Source organism: Alexandromys fortis, unplaced genomic scaffold, assembly GCF_014885135.2.
Source record: "Alexandromys fortis isolate MF-2015 unplaced genomic scaffold, M_Fortis_MF-2015_v1.1 scaffold_1, whole genome shotgun sequence".
NCBI classification, from domain to species: Eukaryota; Metazoa; Chordata; class Mammalia; order Rodentia; family Cricetidae; genus Alexandromys; species Alexandromys fortis.
The window spans coordinates 28910713-28933407 of NW_026067927.1; the positions used below are offsets into that span (position 1 = coordinate 28910713).

At 49.8% G+C, this 22695-nt stretch overlaps 1 protein-coding gene across 2 annotated transcripts in view; it reads right to left on the reverse strand.

Moving 5' to 3' along the window:
* Positions 1-766: 766 nt before the first annotated feature.
* The window catches only part of Bicd2 (BICD cargo adaptor 2), a 48318-nt gene continuing 26389 nt past the window's right edge, over positions 767-22695 (reverse strand). The window contains exons 2-8 of one of the 2 annotated variants that reach the window (XM_050144089.1): positions 19419-19631; positions 12201-12353; positions 9490-9951; positions 7837-8859; positions 6831-6982; positions 4531-4741; positions 767-2838 (exon numbers count right to left, since the gene is read on the reverse strand). In XM_050144089.1, coding sequence (XP_050000046.1) covers positions 2833-2838; positions 4531-4741; positions 6831-6982; positions 7837-8859; positions 9490-9951; positions 12201-12353; positions 19419-19631 — 2220 coding nt within the window. In that variant the 3' untranslated portion in view covers positions 767-2832. Of the gene's footprint in view, positions 4742-6830; positions 6983-7836; positions 8860-9489; positions 9952-12200; positions 12354-19418; positions 19632-22695 lie in introns of both variants that reach the window. The other variant, XM_050144088.1, reaches the window with a different exon arrangement.

The window sequence follows — 22695 nt, forward strand, 5'->3', positions numbered from 1 at the left end:
GTTATGTGTGTGTATGTGTGCATGCTTGCATACATGCTCATGGAGACCAGAAGGCCTTGAATTCCTGGAGCTGTATTAAGCTGTTATAAGCTTCTTGATGTAGGTGCTGGGAACTGAACTAGAGTCCTCTGTAAGCACACTATGCCCTCCTAACTTCTAAGCAGTTCCTTCTTGGTTACCTAGAGGGCTGAAGAATGGAGGCTTCCAAGGGGCAGGGAGATGCTCGCAGTGGGAAGCTTCTGGAGTAGACCCTGAGTAGGCGAGACAGCCAGAAGTGGAGATGACCAGAGAGCACCATGGTATGGTATCTACTGTCCAAGGAGTTAAGACACTGTTCCATGTTCTCACTCCAACACACTCGCTGTATCTCTGTACACGCTCCTATAGTTAAATACAGTATTATATTGACAAATGAATCCCCCTTGTCCCTAGATCTATTTATTCCCAGGTTTCAAGCAAGACTTTAGCCAGCACAGGTTTCCATGCCTCTGACCCGCTGCTTCCTCAACAGGAAATGCAGGTTGCTCATGGGCACGAGTCCTGTAACAGAGCAGTGAGTTCCGGCCACCTTGCTGCTGGTCTTCATACTGACTGATGTGGGCAACCCTGGAGGCACATCCTGTATCCGGAGAATGGAGCCCAGCTTGTTTCTGGCCCCCACCCCCAGTGCCCTCCAACAGGACGGCGGTGTGAGGTCCAAGATTCACCGGACACACTGGAAGCAGTCACCTGGCGCAGGAGTAAAAGCAATCACAGAGGGCAAACATGTGCTTCATTTTTTTTATTATTATTCTTTATTGGTCCTACCAATGTGACTCTTTACCCAGGCCCACTTTTCCTATGTGCGCTGGCTGTGGAGACGGTCCCGCCACACAACTGCTAGTTTCTCCCTCCTATGCCTTTTCCTCACTTAGCCTCATTTTCTCAGAAATTGAAGGCATCTGCTTATTATTATTTGCTTTGGGTCTGTGTAAAGGTTCCTTGGCAGGAGAACATGCATATGACTTTTAAAATAAAGACCAACATTCTGACACTAAGGTAACACACAGAAAAATACAGTACTTAGACATCATTGCAAATAAATACCCCATACAGATGATGTTATCTCAAATGTAACAATATTTGTATGAATCAACACTGTAACAGAAGGCAAAGAGTCCCAACAACTAGGAATAAGAAATGCTCATTCCAGGAAACAGAATTCTTCAATTCCTAACAATTTATATTATTATAATTTGTCCCTTTTTTGGAGGCCAGAGGGCAATTTCTCTTCCTCCACTAGTACCAATTTGACCACACCCTGAATCTCACTTAGCAAGCAGTTTGCTAAGGAGTTTAGTGACTTCTGTTTCCTGAAATTAACAGTGATTAGTTACACCAAGCAAGAGAAGCTAGAATGTCTTGTTTTCACATTTGCAAAGAATACTATGGCTAACCCTCTTCCCTACTCACAGGCCGACTGCGCCGGCTCTCCAGACGCCCTCAGCCCTTCACAAACGTGATGTTTGCACAGCTTGCTTAGCTTGTCCCATGAAGTCCATTTGGTTCCCAAAGCACACTCCAGGTTTTCTGTTTGTTTTGTTTCTAAGCCCCTGAATTTGCATGTGAAGAATTACTGACTAACAGAATTTTGCACAATCACTGTTCTCTTTCCCTCAATGCAGATGCCCAGGTACGAAGTGAGCCAGATACCCCCTCCTACCTGTTGGTCCACACTGGCCTTCAGCATTCCCAACTAGCTCTCCGCTGCCCATTGTAGAGAACTTCCTTGGCTGGGACACCTCCCGTAACTGATGAAGGCACTACTGGCAATGGTTACTAACAAAAAGGTGTTGAAATAGAACACCCTAAAAATCGACAACTGTAGAATTTTCTAAGTGTACCACAATTTGGCACAACAACCAGAATAACAAAACAATTCCAATTTGGAATTTCACTGGTGCAGTTGTATAAAATTCTGTTAGTCAGTCATGCTTCACCATGTCCTAAAACCCAGAAAATTCTGGAATTTGTAGGTAATACTACTCATTCAATAATTTATGCTTTCAAGTGCCTATTACTGTTTTAACCAGAGCAAAGGTCAAGTTTTCTTCTTGTTACGTTGAACTATTCCTAAGAATAATAATAATACAATATGAAAAACCCCAGAATTGGAATACCCTGGATTTCTTAATGAACATGGCATTTAAAATCTGTAACTTCAAACATGAACCACAATGCCGTGTCCTCTACAGGCTGTTGAACCACAGCGTGGATACACTCGCCAGCTCCTTGCCGGGTCGAAGCCTCACCTGCAGTCCAGCTACTACACACTATGGAGCACAGCTCTGCCTCGTGTCGACACCAGATCAACACGCCTGAGCTAGGACGGACAGCTACAGGACCACGAGCACAGACCACGGCATCGGAGACCGTCTCTACGCAAGGAATTAAGGAAGCAAATATAATATCAAAATATCAAAAGTGCACAGGTTGATCGGATAAAAAAGGAGCGTGTGTAATAAGGAGCCCCCCATGGCAGGCTGTCCAGCAGGCCCCTAGAGAGCCTGACCGTGGTTGTGGAAGCAGGTTCTTCGGCCGTACACAGGCCTTTCCAAGCAGCAGCTCACAGCATTCTCAACAGTAAAGCTTTTTTTTTTTTTTTTTTTTTTTCCTTAAAACTCCCATTAAAAACTTGGGGAATGCTATTTGAAAAGAATTACAGTGGCATATCCAAACATCTCTAAGTGGACTTTAGGCTGCCCTTCCTTCCTCTGCATAGGCCATGGGAGGGGAGAGGGGAGGGGGCTGCAGTGTGACAGGGCCGGTGGCCACTTCCTCCCAGCAGCTACTCTACAGCTGAAAACAGGAGAAAATAAGACAGCATTAGAAACCAGTCACTTGCCACTTCCATACCACTTAACGCTAAAGCTCTTGTTCTGGGAGTGAGCGAGCAAATTAGTCGGCAGGAGGCCTGCGTGTGTGTTAGGGGATGGGGCTCCAAGTGCCTGCAAAGCCCCAGACAATGGAAGGGAAGCTGTGTCCTGGCCCAAAGAAAAGGAAAGGTAGAAGGTGGATGGGCATGCGGGCAGCCATTCCCAGGACGGACATGCAAGGGACACATGTGGCCTGTTCTACCCTCAGTGCATGACTGTGTGGTGCCTAGAATCTGAAGGAGACTGGAACAACCTAGGCACCACACAGAGAGAAGAAAGAGAAAGCTGTTTGAGAGACCACAGGGTCCCATGCTGGGGACCAACGTTGTGTTCCACAGGTGAAATGCTGTGTCCCAAACTGTGAAAGACGCCTGTCCACAGGGTGACAGGCTAGCAGCTGTCACAGAGATGGAAGTCTGGGAGAGAAATACTGAGCAGAGTCCTGCTTCACAGCACACTAAAGCAAACGCTTGATGCCACAGTTCTGCACTGACAGAGCCTCTGGAAAAAGAGCCCCAAATTGCACTGAGAACCACATGACTCTTACCAGCCGGTCCTGAGCACAGCTCCGGGCCCACAGGAAGTCCTTCCAGCACACAGCTGGGCTCTGCTGTGCCAGTGCAACCTGGCAGAGCTCACCAGCACTTCTCCAAACACTGCTTCTTTGGGTCTGACAACTTCCAGGAAAAGACCCGAGCATGGGCTATGGGTCTCCAGGTACCAAAGAACAGGTTGCACCAAGGACCAGGGTCTGGCCAGGCACTTGGAACACTTTTTCATTAAAAAAAGAAAACCTAGGACCTCAGGTCCTGCCAATTTGTCACCTCACAGGGCAGAGCAGCATGCGGATCTCAGAGATGAGACCCTAAGCAGCCAAGCTCTGTCCTCCTGGGCGATGGCTATTTGTGTCTGAAGTGTGAGGGTCTCATGCAGCCTCTAGGGTCAGTTCCCCCTGGGACTGGAGGAAGTTCTGCGCTTCTGTCCTGAATATGGTTCGCAGTGAGATGCTGCAGGAAACACAGAAAACTCTTTCCATGAGACCACGCCAGCCACAGAGAGCTGACCTGGTCTGCTCCTACCACAGAGGCTCGAGTCTCATAGAACTGCTCTCAAGCGCTGACATTAGAAACATGCGAGGAACATGCAAGTTTCAACTCGGGTTCTGCCCATGTGCCCAGGGAAGGACTCTACCTCGGGTTCTCCTAACGGTGCCTGGGGACCCTGGAAAACACTTCACCTCACTGTTCTACCAAAGGTGAGCAGCTCCACCCAGACCTCTGATACCACCACCCCAAAAGACAGCAACTGATACAGGATACCCTTGAGGGGGCTGCGGGCGAGAAGCAACACAAAGCTCAAAGTGTCCTGGTGACAGATGTGTCCCAGTGCTGCCACTCGCCTAGAATGCTGCCCTCCGTGCGTTAGTCACGTTAAGACCGGCCTAGCACTGCTGTCCCACTGCAACTGGGTTAGTTGAGGTGAAGCAGACGTTAGCGGCGTGCAGCGCCCCACAGCCCTAATCACAGTAAATGCTGTGCTTCTCGTTGCAGAACACCTGGTTGGCCAGCCCGGCGCCCTCCGCCCTCTCGCTGGCACAGGCACAGGTGTGACTTACGCTCGGGGTGGCTGGCTTGGCCTTGGGGGTGGCCTTGCTGCGGCCCCTGCGGGTCTGCTCGTGGTCCAGCTCCAGCAGCTCCAGCCGCTGGGTGAGTGCCAGTTTCTGCTGGATGGCCATGCGCAGCAGAGAGTTCAGGGTCTTCTTCTCATCTTCTGCGGCCGCCAGCTGCCGCTGCATCTCATCCAGCTGTGTGATGTACTCATCACATCTGTGGAAACAGCACAGCTGCAAGGCTCAGACAAGGAAAGGCAGGTCCCAAGCACCCCACTCCAGAGTGTCTCTCAGATGGAGCTTGAGCCAGGGCTAGGGAGGCTTGTTTGGGTTTCTTTTAGCAAAGGCTCCTTCAGATTAAGGCCATGACCCAAACAGAGTAGCCCTTAACCCTACCCCCAGTTCTGTGTCACTACGTTTGTTTCTTTTGTGTGTGTGTTTGGGGAGTGGGCAGAAGGATTGCAGTGTACTGGCTAGTTTTTATGCCAACCTGACACCAGCTATAGTTATCTGGGAAGAGGGAACCTCAACTGAGAAAATGCCTTCACCATAATGGCCTGTGTGCAAGCCTGTGATGCATTTTCTTAATTAGTGATTGATGTGGGAAGGCCAAGTTCACCATGGGTGGTGCCATCCCTGGGCTGGTGGTCCTAGGAGCTTTAAGAAAGCAGGCTGAGCATGTCAGTAAGAGCTCTCCTCCACGGCCTCTGCCTCGAGTTCCTGCTCTAACTTCCCCAGATGATCAACTACAAACTATGAGATAAAATAAGCACTTTCCTCCCTGCTGTTTCATTACAGCAATAGAAACCCTCTCTAAACCAGGCATGGGGAACACACCTTTAATCTCAACACTTGGGGAGTTCAAGGACAGTCTGGTTTACATAGTGAGTTCTAGGCCATCCAGGGCTACATAGTGAGACCCTGTCTCAAAAATAAATTAATTAATTAATTAAAAAAAATTCTAAGCCCCAGTGGAGAAAACTTCCAGAGAAATCCTGGAACTCTTCTTGTCTTTGCTGGCCCGGCAGGGGCCTGCCGGGAGGGATGCTAAGACACTGGGAGCACCCAGGTAGAGGAAAGGTGCAGAACCCTGGCCCATCCTGTCATCCCAACTTAGACCAGCTGGTGGCAGCACCTGACTCTGAAGGGTGATAGGCAGAGGCCTTCCAGCCCTAAGACTGTTCTTTTTTTTTCCAGTTTTATTTTATTTATTTGTTTATTTATTAAAGATTACTGTCTCATCCCCACCACCACCTCCCATTTCCCTCCCCCAATCAAGTTCCCCTCCCTCATCAGCCCAAAGAGCAATCAGGGTTCCCTGCCCTGTGAGAAGTCCAAGGACCACCCACCTCCATCCAGGTCTAGTAAGGTAAGCATCCAAAATGCCTAGGCTCTCACAAAGCCAATACGTGCAGTAGGATCAGAAACCCATTGCCATTGTTCTTGAGTTCTCAGTAGTCCTCATTGTCTGCTATGTTCAGCGAGACCGGTTTTATCCCAGACTTTTTCAGACCCAGGCCAGCATAAAATATCTTGGGGTAACCCTGGCCTAAGACTGTTCTTTCCCAGCCAGGAAGCCTAGACAACCCTTAAGGCCACAGAGATCCCTCATGTGAGAGGAAGGAAAGCTGCACACCTCCCAGGCCTAAACTCCCTTGGCCCTCCCCTGATAGAATGGCGGGAAGTGGATGGCAAATAGCTGAGTTGAAACCCCTGACTTTCCTGTCCTAGGAAGAGGAGCTAACAAACTAGTCTGGGACTTCGTCACCACTGGAACAAAGTTGGAACCAAGAGTGCTATCCCCTATCCCCAAAGCTCACTCCTCTAGGCCCTTTGCTTCTAAGTCTCCTACGCTCAAAGCAACACAAATTGAGCATTCAGGTTCATTAACAGTGAAATCTGAGCCAAGTTTCTGGGGGCCAGAGGAACAGGGAAACAGATGCCTACCTCTGCTGAACGTCTGCCTAAGTGGTATCTACCAGGCCTGGCCCAGACCTGGACACCTGCCTACATGATGCACAGAAGGCTGAGGTGCAGCCAGCCGAGGACCCTGATGGTGCACAGTCTTTCCATCTCCTTGCTTTCCCTTGAGTCAGGCAAGGAGGGCAGCCCCGCATAGGTGATGAGCTGGGCCAGGGGCTGTAATTACCAAACCCTGAGCTGTATGAGGTGCCTGATGGTGCTAGAGCCCGAACCAGCAGGCCTACAGGCTTCAGGAAGAAGACTGAAACCTGTGAGTAAGGGCAACTGGTAGCTCCAGCGGAGAGAAGCTGCAGGAGAGAGAAGCCCACTAGTGGTGAAGTTACCTGGTGGCAAACATGGCACGCAGGGAGGAGAAGGTGGCTGCATCTTCCTTGAGGGCCTTGAGCTCATTCCGTAGCTTCATCATGGTCTCGGTCACCATGGCCTTCTCATTCTCATACTTGCTCTTCAGGTTGGCGAGGGCCACCTCAGCTGTCTGGGGACAAAGAGGTATAAGGTGGTAGGTGGGGTGAAGCTGCTCAAGGGAAGTTCTGAGCTTACAATGGGAACCCTGGGTCCACGGTGGGGCTGCTGCCCGTGAAAAATATTCTGCATGCAGAGAATTCTCATATGCAGTCTTGGGGACAAAATGATAGCCATGCTTACTGGGAGTCCTACCCTCTGATTCTAATTAGCAGGGAAGAATGATGAACCAAAGAGCCTGTCCTGGAGAAGTCACAAAGTCCTGCACCATGCCCCTTGGGGCTTGGGCCATGGCCTTGTTTCTTCAGCATCAGAAACTCTGTAAGGTGGTCAGGAGCAGCTCTGATTAGAGAGCCCTCTCATGCCAACAGTCACTCCACCTTGTCTGGGAGCGCTGACGAAGGGGACAGCAGGAAACTAAACACAATGGCACAGGCCTGTGGGCCCTGCAACAAGTGGAGGAGGCAGCCTCCCAGTGGGCTCTGATGCTCCACCTGATGTGGGAGTCCTCCCTGTGTGCTGTGATTACCATTAATGAATAAAGAAACTGCCTTGGCCTGCTGATAGGGCAGAACTTAGGTAGGCAGGGAAAACTGGACCGAATGCTGGGAGAAGAAGGCAGAGTCAGAGGGATGCCATGGAGCTGCCGCCAGAGTAAGACATGCCAAAACTTTACTGGTGAGCCACTGCCATGTGGCAATACATAGATTAATGGAGATGGATTAAATTAATATGTAAGAATTAGCCAATAAGAAGCTAGAGTTAATGGGCTAGGCAGTGTTTTAATTAATACAGTTTCTGTGTGGTTATTTCAGTTCTGGGCGGCGAACAAGTGGCTTGCTACTACACCCACCCACTTTATCTCACCTGCTTGTTGGCCTTGAGCACTGTGCGAAGGGTGGTGATCTGCTCCCGTTTGGTACTCAGCAGAGACTTCAGCTTGAGGATCTCCTCCATGAGGGCCTCCTTGTCCTTGTCCACGGCAGGGCCCAGTTCCTGTGAGGCAATTCGCTGCCGGGACAGCTCGGTTGTGCGGTCTACTGCTGCCTGTAGGTGCTTGATCTGGTCTCGGATGATGGCAATCAGATTGTAGATGTTCATAGGTTCCCGGCGGGGGTCACTCAGTGGCGAAGGCAGAGAAGAGCTGGGTGAGGGGCTGCTGTCTCCAGTCCCATCTGCTCGGCCCACCTCTGTGGCCAACAGCCCCTTGGGCAAAAGGACAGGCGAACGACGCCCGCGACCCTCGGGGCTGGTACGGCCAGCTTTGCCCTGGCCTTCGCGGTAGTAATCCAGCATGACACGGTTCGGCGTCTCATTGTTGCACATACACACATGGTGGTAGAGGTTGGCCAGCTCCTCACTGAAGGTTACCAGCTCATCCTGAGCCACATTCAGGCTGCCCTGGGTCTCACCAGCCACATCGCTCACCTTCTTCAGCTCCTTCTCCAGATGGGCCAATAGCTCTCGGTCCTGATGGTTAGCCTTTTCTAGCAGAGAGACCTTCTCTGTGAGTGCCTGGCCCTCAGCCTCATAGCGGCCCTTCTCTTCAGCGTGTTGGGCCTCGCGAGCTTCGTGTGTACTGCGCAATGCCTTGAGCTGCTCCCGGAGTTCACCAGCCTCAGCCACAGCCACATGGTACTTGCAGGCCAGGATCTCAGGCCCATTGATGTCCACCTCATAGTAGTCACCATCTTCATGGCTATCACGGTCCTTCTCATTATCCAGGGAAGTCTGCCGCTCCTTGCCAGCCTGAAGGCGCCGCAGGGCACTAAGATTCTCTGTGAGACGATTCACCTTCTCATGTTGCTCAGAGAGGGCCCCCCGAGCCTGCTCCAGCTGCTTCTGTGTGTCCTGCAGTGTTGCCAGTAGGCCCACCTTCTCCCGCTCCATCTGCAAAGGAAGACATGGCAGGAAAGAGGGTCAACAGGCTTAAAGGACTCCAGGATGGCTCAGCCAGATCTCAGGCTATGCCACATGGGCCATGGTCATGCCACTACTGACAGCAGACTGGACAGAATTCACCACAAAGACCAAAAAAGTGATCGCTCATAAACGTTCACTCTATATGTGCTGGAGGGAAGCTGGGCTTCAAATGTGCAACTCCAGGGCAAACTGGCAGGATCCCTAGTATCCCAGCTCTCCACCACTTTCCTTTCTTGTGTTGTGGGGAACACATTGTAAACTTTCAAATGTGCCAATGTATGGCTCTGCTGAGACTCTAGTTTGTGGCCTGTGGGTAGGAGTTACACGAGGAGCCATGTCACCCCACCCAGACATGATATGGGTAGCAAAGGGAGCAACATGGGCACCATGGTACTAAACTTTACACAACAATCAGGAACCGACTTCTCTGGGACAGAGTTTCATCTGTGGTAAAGATATGGGATTTAAAGCCAGCATGAGTAAATTAAAGGCAGCCACATGTCACAAAAGCACTGCTTACACAGAACATGCAGTCCTGCAGCACTGCAGAAGGCATGGGGACAGAGAAGGATGGAACACGAGGCCCTGCCTATTCACCTGCACCAGCTGCTGCTTCAGCTTCTGGATCTCAGATATGTGGAGCTCACTGAGCAGGTCAGAAACGAGGCTTGGAGAGGGTGGAGCCAGGCCATCCTTCCTAGGTGTGGATGTCTTGTTGTCCGGCGAGGATTTGACCAAGCCACTATGCTCAAAGCCATTGACCAGGGCTTCAGCATCATTGTTGGGCTCAGCAGTGACGGCATCATCGCTGAACTTGAGGCCATCTAAGGAGACCTGCAGGTGGCTGGTGTAGAAGGAGTCATTGATGCTCATGTAGTGCGACAGCTCCTTGCGCAGGTTGTTCTTCTGCTCCCGCTCTGTCTTGAGCGTCTCCAGAGCCTCCTCCAACTGCCGTTCAGAGATCTCCTTAAGCCGGATGGCATCCTCCAGTTGGCTGTTGAGGTACTCGGTCTCCTCCTCCAGGCGCTTGATTTCATGCTTGAGGCCCTCAAATTCCACCTGGGGAATACAAATACTCCAGTGTCAAGGGATGTGGTGGCTCCACTCAGGTTGACAAATCAGGACAGTGCCAGAAGACCCCCCCCCCCAACCACAAAGGACAAGGAGACCCACAGAATGAAATGCCACCCTGTAGGAGAGGGCAGTGGCCGCAGCCAAGGCCACCTCCCACATCAGGTGACACGGATGCCATTCTACTTCTGAAAATTAGTACTAGTGTGCACTGATTTAAAATTCCATAAAATTACTCAGTTAACACTAACAGCTAAGCAAATCTCTCTCTTTTAAATGTGTGTGCATGGTGCATGATGTACGTGTGTGGGTGCACATGCAACTGTGCAATGTGGAGATTCTCTCCTTCTATCTTTATGTGAGTTCTGAGAACTGGGCTCAGGTCATAAGGTTTGCATGGGAAACACGCTTACCCACTGAGCCACCTCACCAGCCCTAACCACATATTATTATTATTTAGGTTTTTCAAGGCAGGGTTCTCTATAGCATTGGAACCTGTCCTAGAACTAGCTCTTGAAGACCAGGCTGGCCTCAAACTCACAGAGATCCACCTGCCTCTGCGTTCCAAGTGCTGGGATTAAAGGTGTGCCACCACCGCCTGGCCCTAATCACATTATTTTAAAGCATGCCTTGTGGTGTGCTATGACCATTATTTTCAATCATATTTTAAAACAAAGGAACTGGACTCCCCCTCAAGGCTGAATGCCTCAGCACCAACTCCTCAGAATGCAAGCTTGGAGGAGCTGGAAGAGTGTGGGAAGGCAGAGCTGGCCTTATTAACATGACACAGTTTGAGTGAACAGAGTAGATGGGAGCTGATGCTTACGTGAGGCTCATATTAAAACATCTCTGTGATATTAAGGAAGCAATGAGGGACTCTCTCTGGGTTTGGGGCAGGAAGGGAAACCCTGTACAACATTCTAAGTGCACCCACATCCCAGGGCCCCAAGTGAGGGGGAGGAACCTCAGAGTAGATGTAGCTCCACTGGGTGCAGGGTTTCCTTCAGTTTTGGCTTTTCTTCTGCTCAGAGCACTGTGGGCAGCAGTACCGATCAATGCCCAATGGCATCTCACGCTTATGAGCTACAGGATGGAGCCCTGACCCTGTGGTTGCCCAGCACCAGACTCTATTCCCTGCCTGCTTTTGAAAACACAGAAGCTTCTACACAGACACATGGGCTTCCTCCTGCAGGACATAAACACTGGGTCCACTGACGATGAGGCCTTAGCTATAAGATGATGTGGGTGATAGAGGGACTCTAATGAAAGCAAGACAGCATCCATGGCATTTGGGGGTAAGGCCTGGGATTTCCTGAGAGAAAAGGCCCTGTTGGCTACAGCTTAGAGAATGGAAAGCGTGTTCAGGTACTGGGTGGTTCTTACCCTCACCCATTCGAGAGGACCTCCTAATCTTTGCCACAGGCAGAGGGGACGTCTCTCATCCCTACAACAGGCAGAATCATGGCAGTGTTCCTCCAGAGGTTTTAGTACACCCTCTTCATCTGAGTTCCCCCATACCTTGGTGATGTGGAACACTGTCCTCCGGACATGACATGGCCCTTGCTGTCTCGAAATCAGAGCAGCCATGATTACCCAGCTTGGAGACCCTCACAAGATCAGGCCTATAAACATTCTCTCATAGAAGGAAGGGGTAAAGCACTGTTAGACCCTCACCCAAGAGTCCAGCCATTCCCTTCCTCCTGTGTCCTGACCCCAGTGACACCTAATCCTCTTACAGCTATCTCAGAGGTTGCTAGAATAGACAGGAAACAGAAGGTTAAATGAAAAAAGAAGTCCATCTAGCAACTGCTGGAGGTCTCACCCACACTCCAGGTAATCCCTCGCCCACGCTCCTATAAGTTCTCCCCACCCATGCCCCTGGAACCCCTCACCAACGCCTCTGGAACCCCTCACCCATGCTACTGTAAATAAGCTCACCATTGTCAATGGTTCACCAAAGTGGACTTTCTGGTGTGTTATCGGTACCCTATCTGTGCTAAACGGAAATTGACTCCCAGCAAGAATCATGCTACACTTGGCTTGGGAAATTGTTATAATAAAGTCACAGGCCTTATTCTGTGCTCTGGGAGCAGCACTAGGTGTTGTGAGCCATATTCCTGTCTCCACTGTGGAAGTACTCCTGGCCCTGGCCTCAGATATGTGGAACAAGACACAGGAAAGAAGATGGGTGGATGAAAGGACTGAGTACCCAGGGTGACCCTAGGGTGGAGACTCGCCTGGTTCTGCCTGAGCACAGACACTTGTTTCTGCAGGCTGATGTTCTCCTCCTCCAGCTCTGAGTAGTCCTGAAGTAGACGGGCTTCCCGGAACTTGTACTCCTTGATGTCATCCCGCAGGCGGCCACGCTGGATCTCCACATTCTGGTTGATCTGCAGGGGCAGAGGAAAAAGCTGTGTGCGCTGTTTCTATAGCTGGCTCTACCATGTGTGCTTCCAAGTGGCATAAGGGGGCCCAGTACTGCCAGGCATGCTGTGAGCCTTCTGGACAACAGTGTGGCTGCTTGGAGGGGAGAAGCCCAGGGCAGTGGGGTTTGTGCAGACCACAACCAGATCAAATCTGATGTGGACTGCATGGCGACCACTGCTGCTTGACAAAGTTCCAGCATTTCAGCATCGCAGACCACACTTCTCCAGAACCTTTTTACTGTCATTTTTAATGATTCTCAATATTAACGGCTTTCCCTTAGGGAATTTTGTGTGGGCTTTGGTAAAGGATAAAAATGTGTACAATTTAAACAAAAAAAAAAAAACAAAAAAAGTGTACAATCTAAACAAAATAATTCTTTTTTTAAAGATATATTTATTTATTATGTATACAACTTTCTGCCTCCATGTATACCCAAACGCCAGAGGAGGGCGCCAGATCTCATTACAGATGGTTTGGAGCCACCATGTGGTTGCTGGGAATTGAACTCAGGACCTCTCGAAGAGCAGACGGCGCTCTTAACCACTGAGCCATCTCTCCAGCCCAACAAAATAATTTTTTTTTTTTTTTGGTTTTTCGAGACAGGGTTTCTCTGTGTAGCTTTGGAGCCTGTCCTGGAACTAGCTCTGTAGACCAGGCTGGTCTCGAACTCACAGAGATCCGCCTGCCTCTGCCTCCCGAGTGCTGGGATTAAAGGCATGCGCCACCTTCGCCAGGCCAAAATAATTCTTTAGGAAAAAAAAAAAAAACCACTGCCACTGTGGAACCAGGAATTCCATTGTGCCCTCCTAATTACACCAAGAACAGGAAAGTTAGAGATTTGCTAGACACACCTGATCCCAAGGATTGAAATGCCTACAATTCAGATCCAGAGCCTGGGGCCATTAAAGGCAAGAGGTCAGTTATTAAACACAGAGAAATCAGAATGGTACGGTATAATGGGAAAAAATAAGATATCAGAACCTTCCCTTTTGGGAGCGTCATGAGGGGAACAGACCAATATAGTAAGACTAAGACATTGTAGGATAGTATCTGCTCCCAGAAAAAGTCCTTCTCCCAAGGTCAGGCATTTGAATAAAGGTCTCCATTCCCTGGGGTGCCCACTTCCTTGAGGAAAGTTCCTGCTTGCTAAAGCAGTCGTTCTCATCTCTAGCAAGAAGAACTTGTAGCTCTTCCAGTAATGTATGACTGGTGCATATCGTCAAGGTCAATGCTAGAATCCTCAACCCCTCATCTCAAGCCACATCCCAGCTCACATGTCCCTTGTCTCCCATTTAATCCTATGTGCAACCACAGAGTATAAAAGGTGCAGTCTATTTTCTTTTTTTGTTTTGTTTTTCAAGACAGGTTTCTCTGTGTAGTTTTAGAGCCTGTCCTGAAACTTGCTCTGTAGACCAGATAGGCCTCAAATTCACAGAGATCTGCCTGCCTTTGCCTACCAAGTGCTGGGATTAAAGACGTGTGCCACCACCTCTTGGCTGTAGTCTTTTTTTCAATTAAATGCTGCTGGCAGCCATCCTGATTCACCCTCAGATCTTGTTCATCTCCTCCTTTCCCCACCCCCACCCCACACATCCTCTTTAGAACCTGAACATCACCACACCACTCCCAACCGAAGCAGGTCTCTGGCACAGATCCCTCCTACTTCTCTCAAGGGCGGAACTTCAGACAAGTGACTCAACCTGCTCTAACCCTGCTGAGCTCTGCAGACTCCAGGAACCGACCTACTTGGGGAAGTGAGGGAATGAAAACATGACAAATGCAGAAACAGAAAGGCTGGCGTGGAGTGATCTGCACTCTGATGGAGAAGTCACAGCATCTTAAAAGCTCGGCATGTTTATTATACACGGCTGAAATGCTGAACTTCACATCTGAAGGAGGCGGGGTTAGCTAATCTAGGTAGAAGCAATCTGTGTAGGGCAGCAGTCTTATCCAGGGAGAAACATTTTCTGCACACACCACCAGCATTCACACTTGGACTAGAGGAAGAGTTTGCCATTCCTCTAAGCCTCACCCAAGGAAGAAGGCTTTGCCAGTCTCGCGGATCTGAGTGAGGCGCTGGTGAATCTGACGTGGACGTGCCCATGTCAAACAATGCAAGAACTTCACTTACTAACACTGACCCTTTTTCTCCATCTGCAAGATGGGGTCATCGACTGGTGAACTGCTAAGTGGGGCAGCACTGTGGCATACCTACAGATGTTCAAACAGTTAAACAGAGTGTCTGTATCAGAGAAATGAAACACATCCACACAGAACCCTGCACATCAGGTTCCCAGTGTTCAAGGTGGATACAACCCAAGTCTCCATTGGCCAGTGAATGGATAAACAAAACATGTTCTATCTATACAATGCAGTATTATTCAGCCACATTAAAGAATGACGTCTTGACACTTGCTACAACACGAATGAAGCATGAAGACATTCTGCTAAGTCAAAGAAGTCAGTCACAAGAGGCCATGTATTGTATGACTCATTTGTAAGAAAGGTCTAGAACAAGCAATCCACAGCCATAGAAAGCAGACTAGAGGGGCTAAAGAGGGGTGTGGGAGTAACTGAAAAACAGGCTTCATTTTGGAATGATGAAATACTCTGAAATTAACTGAAAGACTGGAAGTGTGTATTGGGGCAGAGGGCTTGCCTGGCACTGAATACAAGGCCCTGGGTTCGATCCCCAGCACCACAGAAGGAATAACAACTGTAGGATGGTCCACGTACCTACAGCTATGTAGATGCTGTCACTGCTGAGGGGACAATGCTTGTGAGGACAGAGCTGGGGCCTGGGCTTCTTACTTAGGGCACTGGAGCACATGTGTTGCTGGTCTGGGAGGCCATCTGAGCATTAGGAACAGGGATTAGAGGCGAGCATGGAGCACACTTTTAAGTGAGCTGTATAGGACGTATACCACCTAAATAAATCTGCTGAAAGTTGGTTACTGCCTCCAAGTCAAGTGTGAGGAGCTGGAAGACTGTCGCAGGGAAAGGCCAGTGCAGGGCCACGAGGAGAACAATAAAACCCACTGTGGTGACTCTCAACCTGCACTGCCCACACTGTACAAAGGGGCGTAGGAGCCTCGTTCCTACACTTTCAGAGCCACACCATTCTTTGCTGTGGGTGCTATCCTGTATGTTGGAGGTTGTTTAGCGATTTCTTGACCTCTGCCCACCAACTGCAGCCCTCTCTTACCCCGTGACAAGTGAAGACCAATTCACACCAATGTCCCCTGGGAGCAAACTCCCCTAACAACCCCACCCTTCCTGCTTTTTTTTTTTTGAGACAGGGTTTCTATGTGGTTTTGGAGCCTGTCCCGGAACTAGCTCTTGTAGACCAGGCTGGTCTCAAACTCACAGAGATCTGCCTGCCTCTGCCTCCCGAGTGCTGGGATTAAAGGCCTGCGCCACCACCGCCCGGCACCCTTCCTGCTTCTAATCCCTGTTCCTAATGCTCAGATGGCCCCTCCGCTCAACAACACACCTGTTCCAGAGCCCTGAACCAGGAGTCCAGGTCCATGGCTCTGTCCTCTTAGCATCTACAGGAATTGCCCCTGATCACATTTCTGTGTTCATCTGAGGGGCATATGCCTCATAAGATGCCATGCAGGGAGATAAGCAATAATGTTGGATTAGTGAAATGAAATATCATAAAAAATGGAGAGATGGAGAACACAACAGAAAGTGGAAGAGTCACACAGCAAGCACTACTGACAAATTTAGCACTTAAAACTAAGTTCACAATCTATGAATACAGACACAGCCCCCTCATTAAGTGACTGAAAGAGGCAACAGAACTGACACCAGATGAAACAGATAGCACAGGAAGAGAAAGAGAAGACCAAAAGATGACAGAGCATCACAAGAGCAGAGATGGTGAGGGCAATACATGCTGAGAGGAGAGAAACAGCCCCTAGCACAGCTACAAAGAAGGTAGGAGGTAGGACCACAAACAGACCTCTTGAAAGCCTGGGGCTCATGCAGATGGAAACACACCAGACTCTTTTCACCCCACCTAAAGCACAAAGGGTATGAGAGTAACTACTAATTTTCTCTCTCTGCGAGAAATGACCCCAATTCCTGCTCTCTCTCAGCCAACTCAAAAGTGCTTGCTATGCAGAAAGTATTCCAGCATGTACAAAGAGAGACCATGTGGACAAAGCCCTCAGGTAGACTGGTAACTGAGGGTAAGGGCTGAGTCTCCCCAGTATCCTAGGGCTATTCAGCAGAAATCAGAGACCTAGAAGGTAGGGGTTAAGAGACACAGTGGTAGCTTCACATGGCTAGAACGGAGTGCAGCTTATACAATTGGAGATGGATGCAGAAGGCCAGGATGAAGCCTGAGAGAACCAGGCCCAGAGCCATACAAGGGGTGCTGTGACCTTACAACAGTACCCGTATGTTCTGTGAGTCCTTAGTGCCGCTATAAACCTGGCCCTCACTAGACTATCTAGGAGTTCTGTTCTTACGCCACTGCTAGGACCAGAATTCTGGGTACTAGCCAAGAAGTGTTTCCCTCTGGTGGAGTGTACGGGCCTGCATGGGCCTGTGAATGAGTGTCCTTGTGGAAAGACAAGCACAGAGAAATGTGCAGACACATAAGTCACGTGCTGCAAGGTAACATCACGTGACAGGTTAACTGCCCCTTCTCTGCTGACAGAGCAGGAATCAAACACATACACTATCTTTCTAGGGAGATGGCTTCCAACCTCAGCTGCCAGGCTTACCAGAGAGGTTCAGCTGGCCTGCTGTCTGGTACCTCCACCCATCTCATGCCCAACTTCTGAGAGCTCCAGCAGGTTCCAACTAGCCACAAGGGTTTAGTTTTCCCTCAGAAAAGTACCTCCTCCCAGGCTGAGTGTCTGATGTCAGGGTACAGGCTCTGTTCTATGCAGATGACCAGCCTACATAGAAACAGTGGGCATATGGGCTCGGGGCCAACCATTTAAGATCCTAGCCACCAGCTCTCCTTCACCTGGATCCCCTGACCAGCAAGAAGTATGTGACAACTGCCTGCTTCAAGAGGCCACTGTGTTGGGGGACTGTCAGTTCTCTTTGCTGGCCTCTTGAGCTCCCAACCCTTTCCGTACAGGGCTTGTCCGTGTATCACCTAGAGGAGAACTCTTATCTTTTATTAGGACTAGTGGGCCTTAAGTTATCCATCTGAGAAACAGTGTCATGTCTGCAACAAGCCTTTTCTCAAGTGATCATCTACCTTCTAGGAATAATGTCAGCAAGAAAAAACCTGACCAAACTGCCCACTGCTGGTCCTACATGCAGCACAACAACCACAAGTTAAATCTCCAGAGATGCTTTTCCCCAGCAACCTCAGTGTCTTCAGGTCTGACGGAATACCAAGAGTCATTAGGATGACTGGGTCCAAGACATTAGCACTATCTATCTGACAGGGACAAAATTGTTTGGTACTGTAAAGTTAACACTGGCTTTAGCCCTCTCTTAGACAACAGACTTGGACAAAGCCTTGTCTTCAGTCTCTGAAACCCTGGGTAGGAGACACCCGGTCCCTTCACTGCACATCCTCCAAGCTCTCTGGGCCCCCTTCCAGCTATGGAAGCCGACCCTCCGCAGTAGATGTTCTCTCAGGGAAGTCAGCAGAGCACAGGTCATCAGCATGTGCTGTAGTCAGGGCCCTAGAGGGAACTGCATCCCAAGCAGGAAGTCACAGGAGAGGAAAACAGGAGTTGCTATTAGGGACAGAGGTAGTAGGATAGAGGTCATAAGGAATCAACAAATGCCAGCAAAACCAAATCTAACCCATGGGGGCCAATGCTGGGCAATGAGGGGACCATTATGCTAAGCTAGGAGCAACAGCAGAGGAGAGACCAATGCTAAAAGTGGGTGGAAACAGTTGTGAGAATAGAACCTCTACCCCAGACAGGTGTGCAGGTGAAGGCTGAAGGGCAGCCTATGACTTGGCTGCAGAGGGCCTCCACAGAACTGTGGACAGAGAAAGGGACACTCAAAAAAAAAAAAAAAAAAAAAGCGGCTAGGGGGTGTGGAGGGAGACTCAACTCAGGATTTCCTCCTAAATCATAAACAGGAACAACAGGAATCTCTCCCCCACCCCAGACCTGCCTGTCTTCAATTCACTGAGCTCATTTCCGGCCCAGGACAGTCATCAAGCCCTCTTGGCTGCCTAGGGGCTGAATGTGAGAGAAAGCCCTGCACTGGCCTTTCAGGAAGGAGGGGCAGACAGACAGATTGTCACCAGAGCTGCTTCTCTTCCTCAGTGACAGCCCCTCCTCCACTCTCATCAGAGCCGTACTCGTGGGAGGAAATGAGATCATGCACTGGGCTCCAGAAGTAGAGGCTGCCTTCCCCCAACCCCTTATTCAGACTGAGTTCCTCAAGACCTCAGAGACCCCACACCCGGGGAAGTGGCTGCTCCCTGATATTGATGGCCCTAGGATCAGAGTCTCTGGGCCTACTGTGCACAGCCCTGACTACAGCACATGCTGATGACCTGTGCTCTGCTGACTTCTCTGAGAGAACATCTACTGCGGAGGGTCGGCTTCCATAGCTGGAAGGGGGCCCAGAGAGCTTGGAGGATGTGCAGTGAAGGGACCGGGTGTCTCCTACCCAGGGTCTCAGAGACTGAAGACAAGGCTTTGTCTGGTCTCTAGTACAAGTGAGGGCTAAGCCTGTAGAAAGATCTTAAGGTTAACCCCCAAGACCATGGACCTCGACCAGGACTGTAGCTCACATGGAGACTTTTAGCGATGGGTCCTCAACCACCTCAGAGTACCATAGACTCCCTATGGCTCTTGGCTGATCTCTGTCCCTGTGACACCAAATCACAAGCTGGGTCATTCATCATTCAGGCTGCGGTGCTCTACTTTGATATTCCTCCCTGCTGGTCGGGGCCTGCTCAGGGTACGCATGGCAGCAGTGAGATAGATGGGCATAACTCAAGCACAGAACTGTCGAGAGACCACGAGAGCAAGACACAGCCACACAGCCCACTGTCACAGTGACAGGCGTCACCCCCAGCCACTCACCTCTTTTAGCTCCTGGGCCACGGATGTGAGGCGCTCATTCTCAGACTGAGTGTTGGTGAGGACATTGCGCAGCTGCTTCAGCTCTGTCTGCAGCTCCAGCACCTTCCGCACATAGTACTGCTCCTTGGAGGCTGACTCCTGGATCAGGCTCTCCTCCCGGCTCTCACCATCAGCAGCCACCTTCTTGTGGTTTGTGTGTGCCTGGCCAAATGCCTGCACGGAGAGAAAAGACATTCATGAGACAGGTGTCCTGGGCCACAAAGCAATGGATACCCAAGATCACAAGAAACACAAAGGCCTTGACCTGTGCAGCAGTTCTGTGTTGTCATGTGTTAAAACACACACTGAGAGGCACATGGCAGGCACGTGTTTCACCACAGTGGAACCAAACTAGTCTTTGGAGCATCATTATGTGGAAGGACAGAAAGGAAAACGAAGAATACAGGGCCACAAACATAGGTGGAACTTCCCACAGAAGGGACAAAGTCTGAGGCCTGGTGATGTATACCAGCTGGAAAGTTCCCAGGACCAGGAAATAAGCAGTTTAGATTGTGGGTCTGGACAAGCTAATGGGAAACAACCCTAGAGCAGCACACCCAACATACATTCCAGGTTTACAAAATCGTGCCAGCCATTACACGCAAAGGGTGAGGAGCCGCCCCATCCTCTACCTGATGTCAAATCATCCTTCGTTTCTTCTGGGACAAACCAGGGCCGGGCAACCAGAGTTCCTAGTCCTAACAACAGGGCACAGTAACAACTAGCTAGAGTGGCCACCTCAGGTGCGTAGGCCCAGAGATGCGTGTATCTGCATGTTTCAGACACTGGTGTCAGGCCCTAGGACTCAGGAAGAAAACCTACCAAGTGAGAGCAACATGTACTGGCCTTACCCACACCACCAGGTCAGTCACCCACTGAGGCCAGCAGCTGTGCGGAATCCATACCCTACCTGGCCTGACCCAGCCTGGCCTCTGTTACAGTCCACTGAGGGACTGTGCGTCTACTCTGCTTTCCTTTCCTGACTCTTCCTAGGACCCGTGGCTCATGGCAAGAACGTTAGAGAAGAGTTACTGAAGAATAATAAAATGACGGTTTTCAGTCATTTTAAAAGAGAAAAGAACTATTTTCTTTTATTTCTTACTTCACAAGTCTTAGGAACTCAATCCAAGAAAACAATGAGCAAAACATACAAAGCCACATTGTACACGGAAGTTACTATGTTGAGCAGTTTCTAATATTAACATATAAAAATGCAGAAAGCAATTAATTTTCATCCTGATAGGGAACTGGCAGATTGGAGCAGGGTCTAATCTGAAGTATATGCTGTGTCCAAGATACTGTAGGAAGGCCTCACAATGGGCCAGAGGACACACAGCCCAGTAAACCAGGGCCGGCACTGACGTGTGTATGGAGGAATAGCCTGGGGCTCACAGTGTAACACTCCTGCAGTAGACTGTGGATTCCCTCTCAAGGTAGCCAAGCCTTACCCATATGCTCTCGGTCCTCCAACACAGCATCCATTCTACACAAATCAAAGTAGCTCAACTTTGTGATTTCTAGTCTGTTTGCCTCCACCCTGATCCTAGGAAAGGATCAAGCCACACACTGCTACCTACACAGCACCTGACCCATGCTGCCTGTCCACCATAAAACACAAGGGAACCAAACACCAAGTTGGCCCCCAACTTGGGGCTCTGGGACTGAACTGAAGAGTCCAGCTCCTGTGGCTGCCTGGGATACACTTGTCAACTTGGGAGCTGGGGCAAAGAGTTTTCCCCAAAGTGTGATGGCTAAGCACTGTGATACAATATTCAAGCCCAGGCCTGCCAACCTGGGCCCCAACTTTTCCTCCACCCAAGCTACCAGCCTAGGGCACAGGAGCAGCCCTGGGCAGCTTTTCAAACACACTGTGATGGAGACATCTACCTCCAGCTGAGAAGACACATTGTCACAGGGACAGACCCCACTGCCTGTGTGGGAAACTAAAAACTGGAAAACATGGGAACAGTCTCTAGAACAGGGCTGGTAAAAACATGTTCCATCAAGTCTGACCACCTAAGACCCATGTGGCAGGAGAGAGCTGACTCCCAACAGTTGTCCTATGACTTCTACATGCACACTATGGCATATGCATACCAGGCATGTGGCATGTGCCTACATACATATACAAACAAATGATTTTAAATATGATAAAGCAGTAAGCATCAGTTTTCCAGTCTGTATACCAGGTAAGATGACAGGATGAGGGAATCCTGTAATAACTCGCATCCCTTCTGAAGGAGCTTCAGGAGGTGGTACAGGGCAGAGGACTGAGGCGCATGGCAGGGCCTGTGGAGGATGACTACAGACAGGGCAGTTAGAGAAAGAACCAGAGTAAGTCTTCACTAGGATGATCAATGTAGGGCTGAGGAAGCCAAGGAAAAGGACCATACAGGAGAGCAGGAACAATCCCTGACAGTCTGAAAACAAGCCTGCTCCCACTAGCCAGATTCACAGGCATGAGGAGAATGTCTGGGGCCTGGCAGAATCAGCCTGGATTACACACTGATTAGCATAGCAGAACGAAGCGTAAAGACAGACCATGAAAGGATTAATCCATTTCCAAGCCACTACATCCTAGAACAAAGCTCAGAACACATTAAGGGAAAAAACACATCCAGATGCCAACAGGTGAGCTCCATGGTGAAGACCTAATGAAAAAAGGATCAGTAGACAGCACACAGCCCTGGGCGGCCCAGAAGAGCGGAGAAGCTGAGAGTCAAGTACCAGAACCAAATCCTCAACTCGGGAGCAAAGAACAAACAGAAGACATAAAAATGCTAACAACCTTCTGGAGAAGGCAGGGTCAACAGCAGACACACTGTGCATCTGAAGGATTAACCAGCTCTAAAAGACAGCCAAAGGAAGAGCCCAAATGAAACAAACCAACAAATAAGAAAGCATAGCCTAACAAACCCGAGAGAACAACTGTTTCAAGGAGCGTATCTATCAACTCACAATGCCAAAGGTCCAGCAGCTTTTGGTAGAAAACTGACCAGTTCATTCTAAAACTCACACAGCAATTCAAAGAACCTAGAACGGACTAAATGACATTGAAAGAGCAGAACTATCCCCACCTGCTCCCATGACCCAAAGGCACTTCACTGCATAAACAGACAGATTAGCTGACCTGACCAAGCTTTATGTGCGCCCGCGCTCTCTCTCTCTCTCTCTCTCCTCTCCCCTCTCTCTCTCTCTCTCTCTCTCTCCTCTCCTCTTCTCTCTCTCTCTCTCTCTC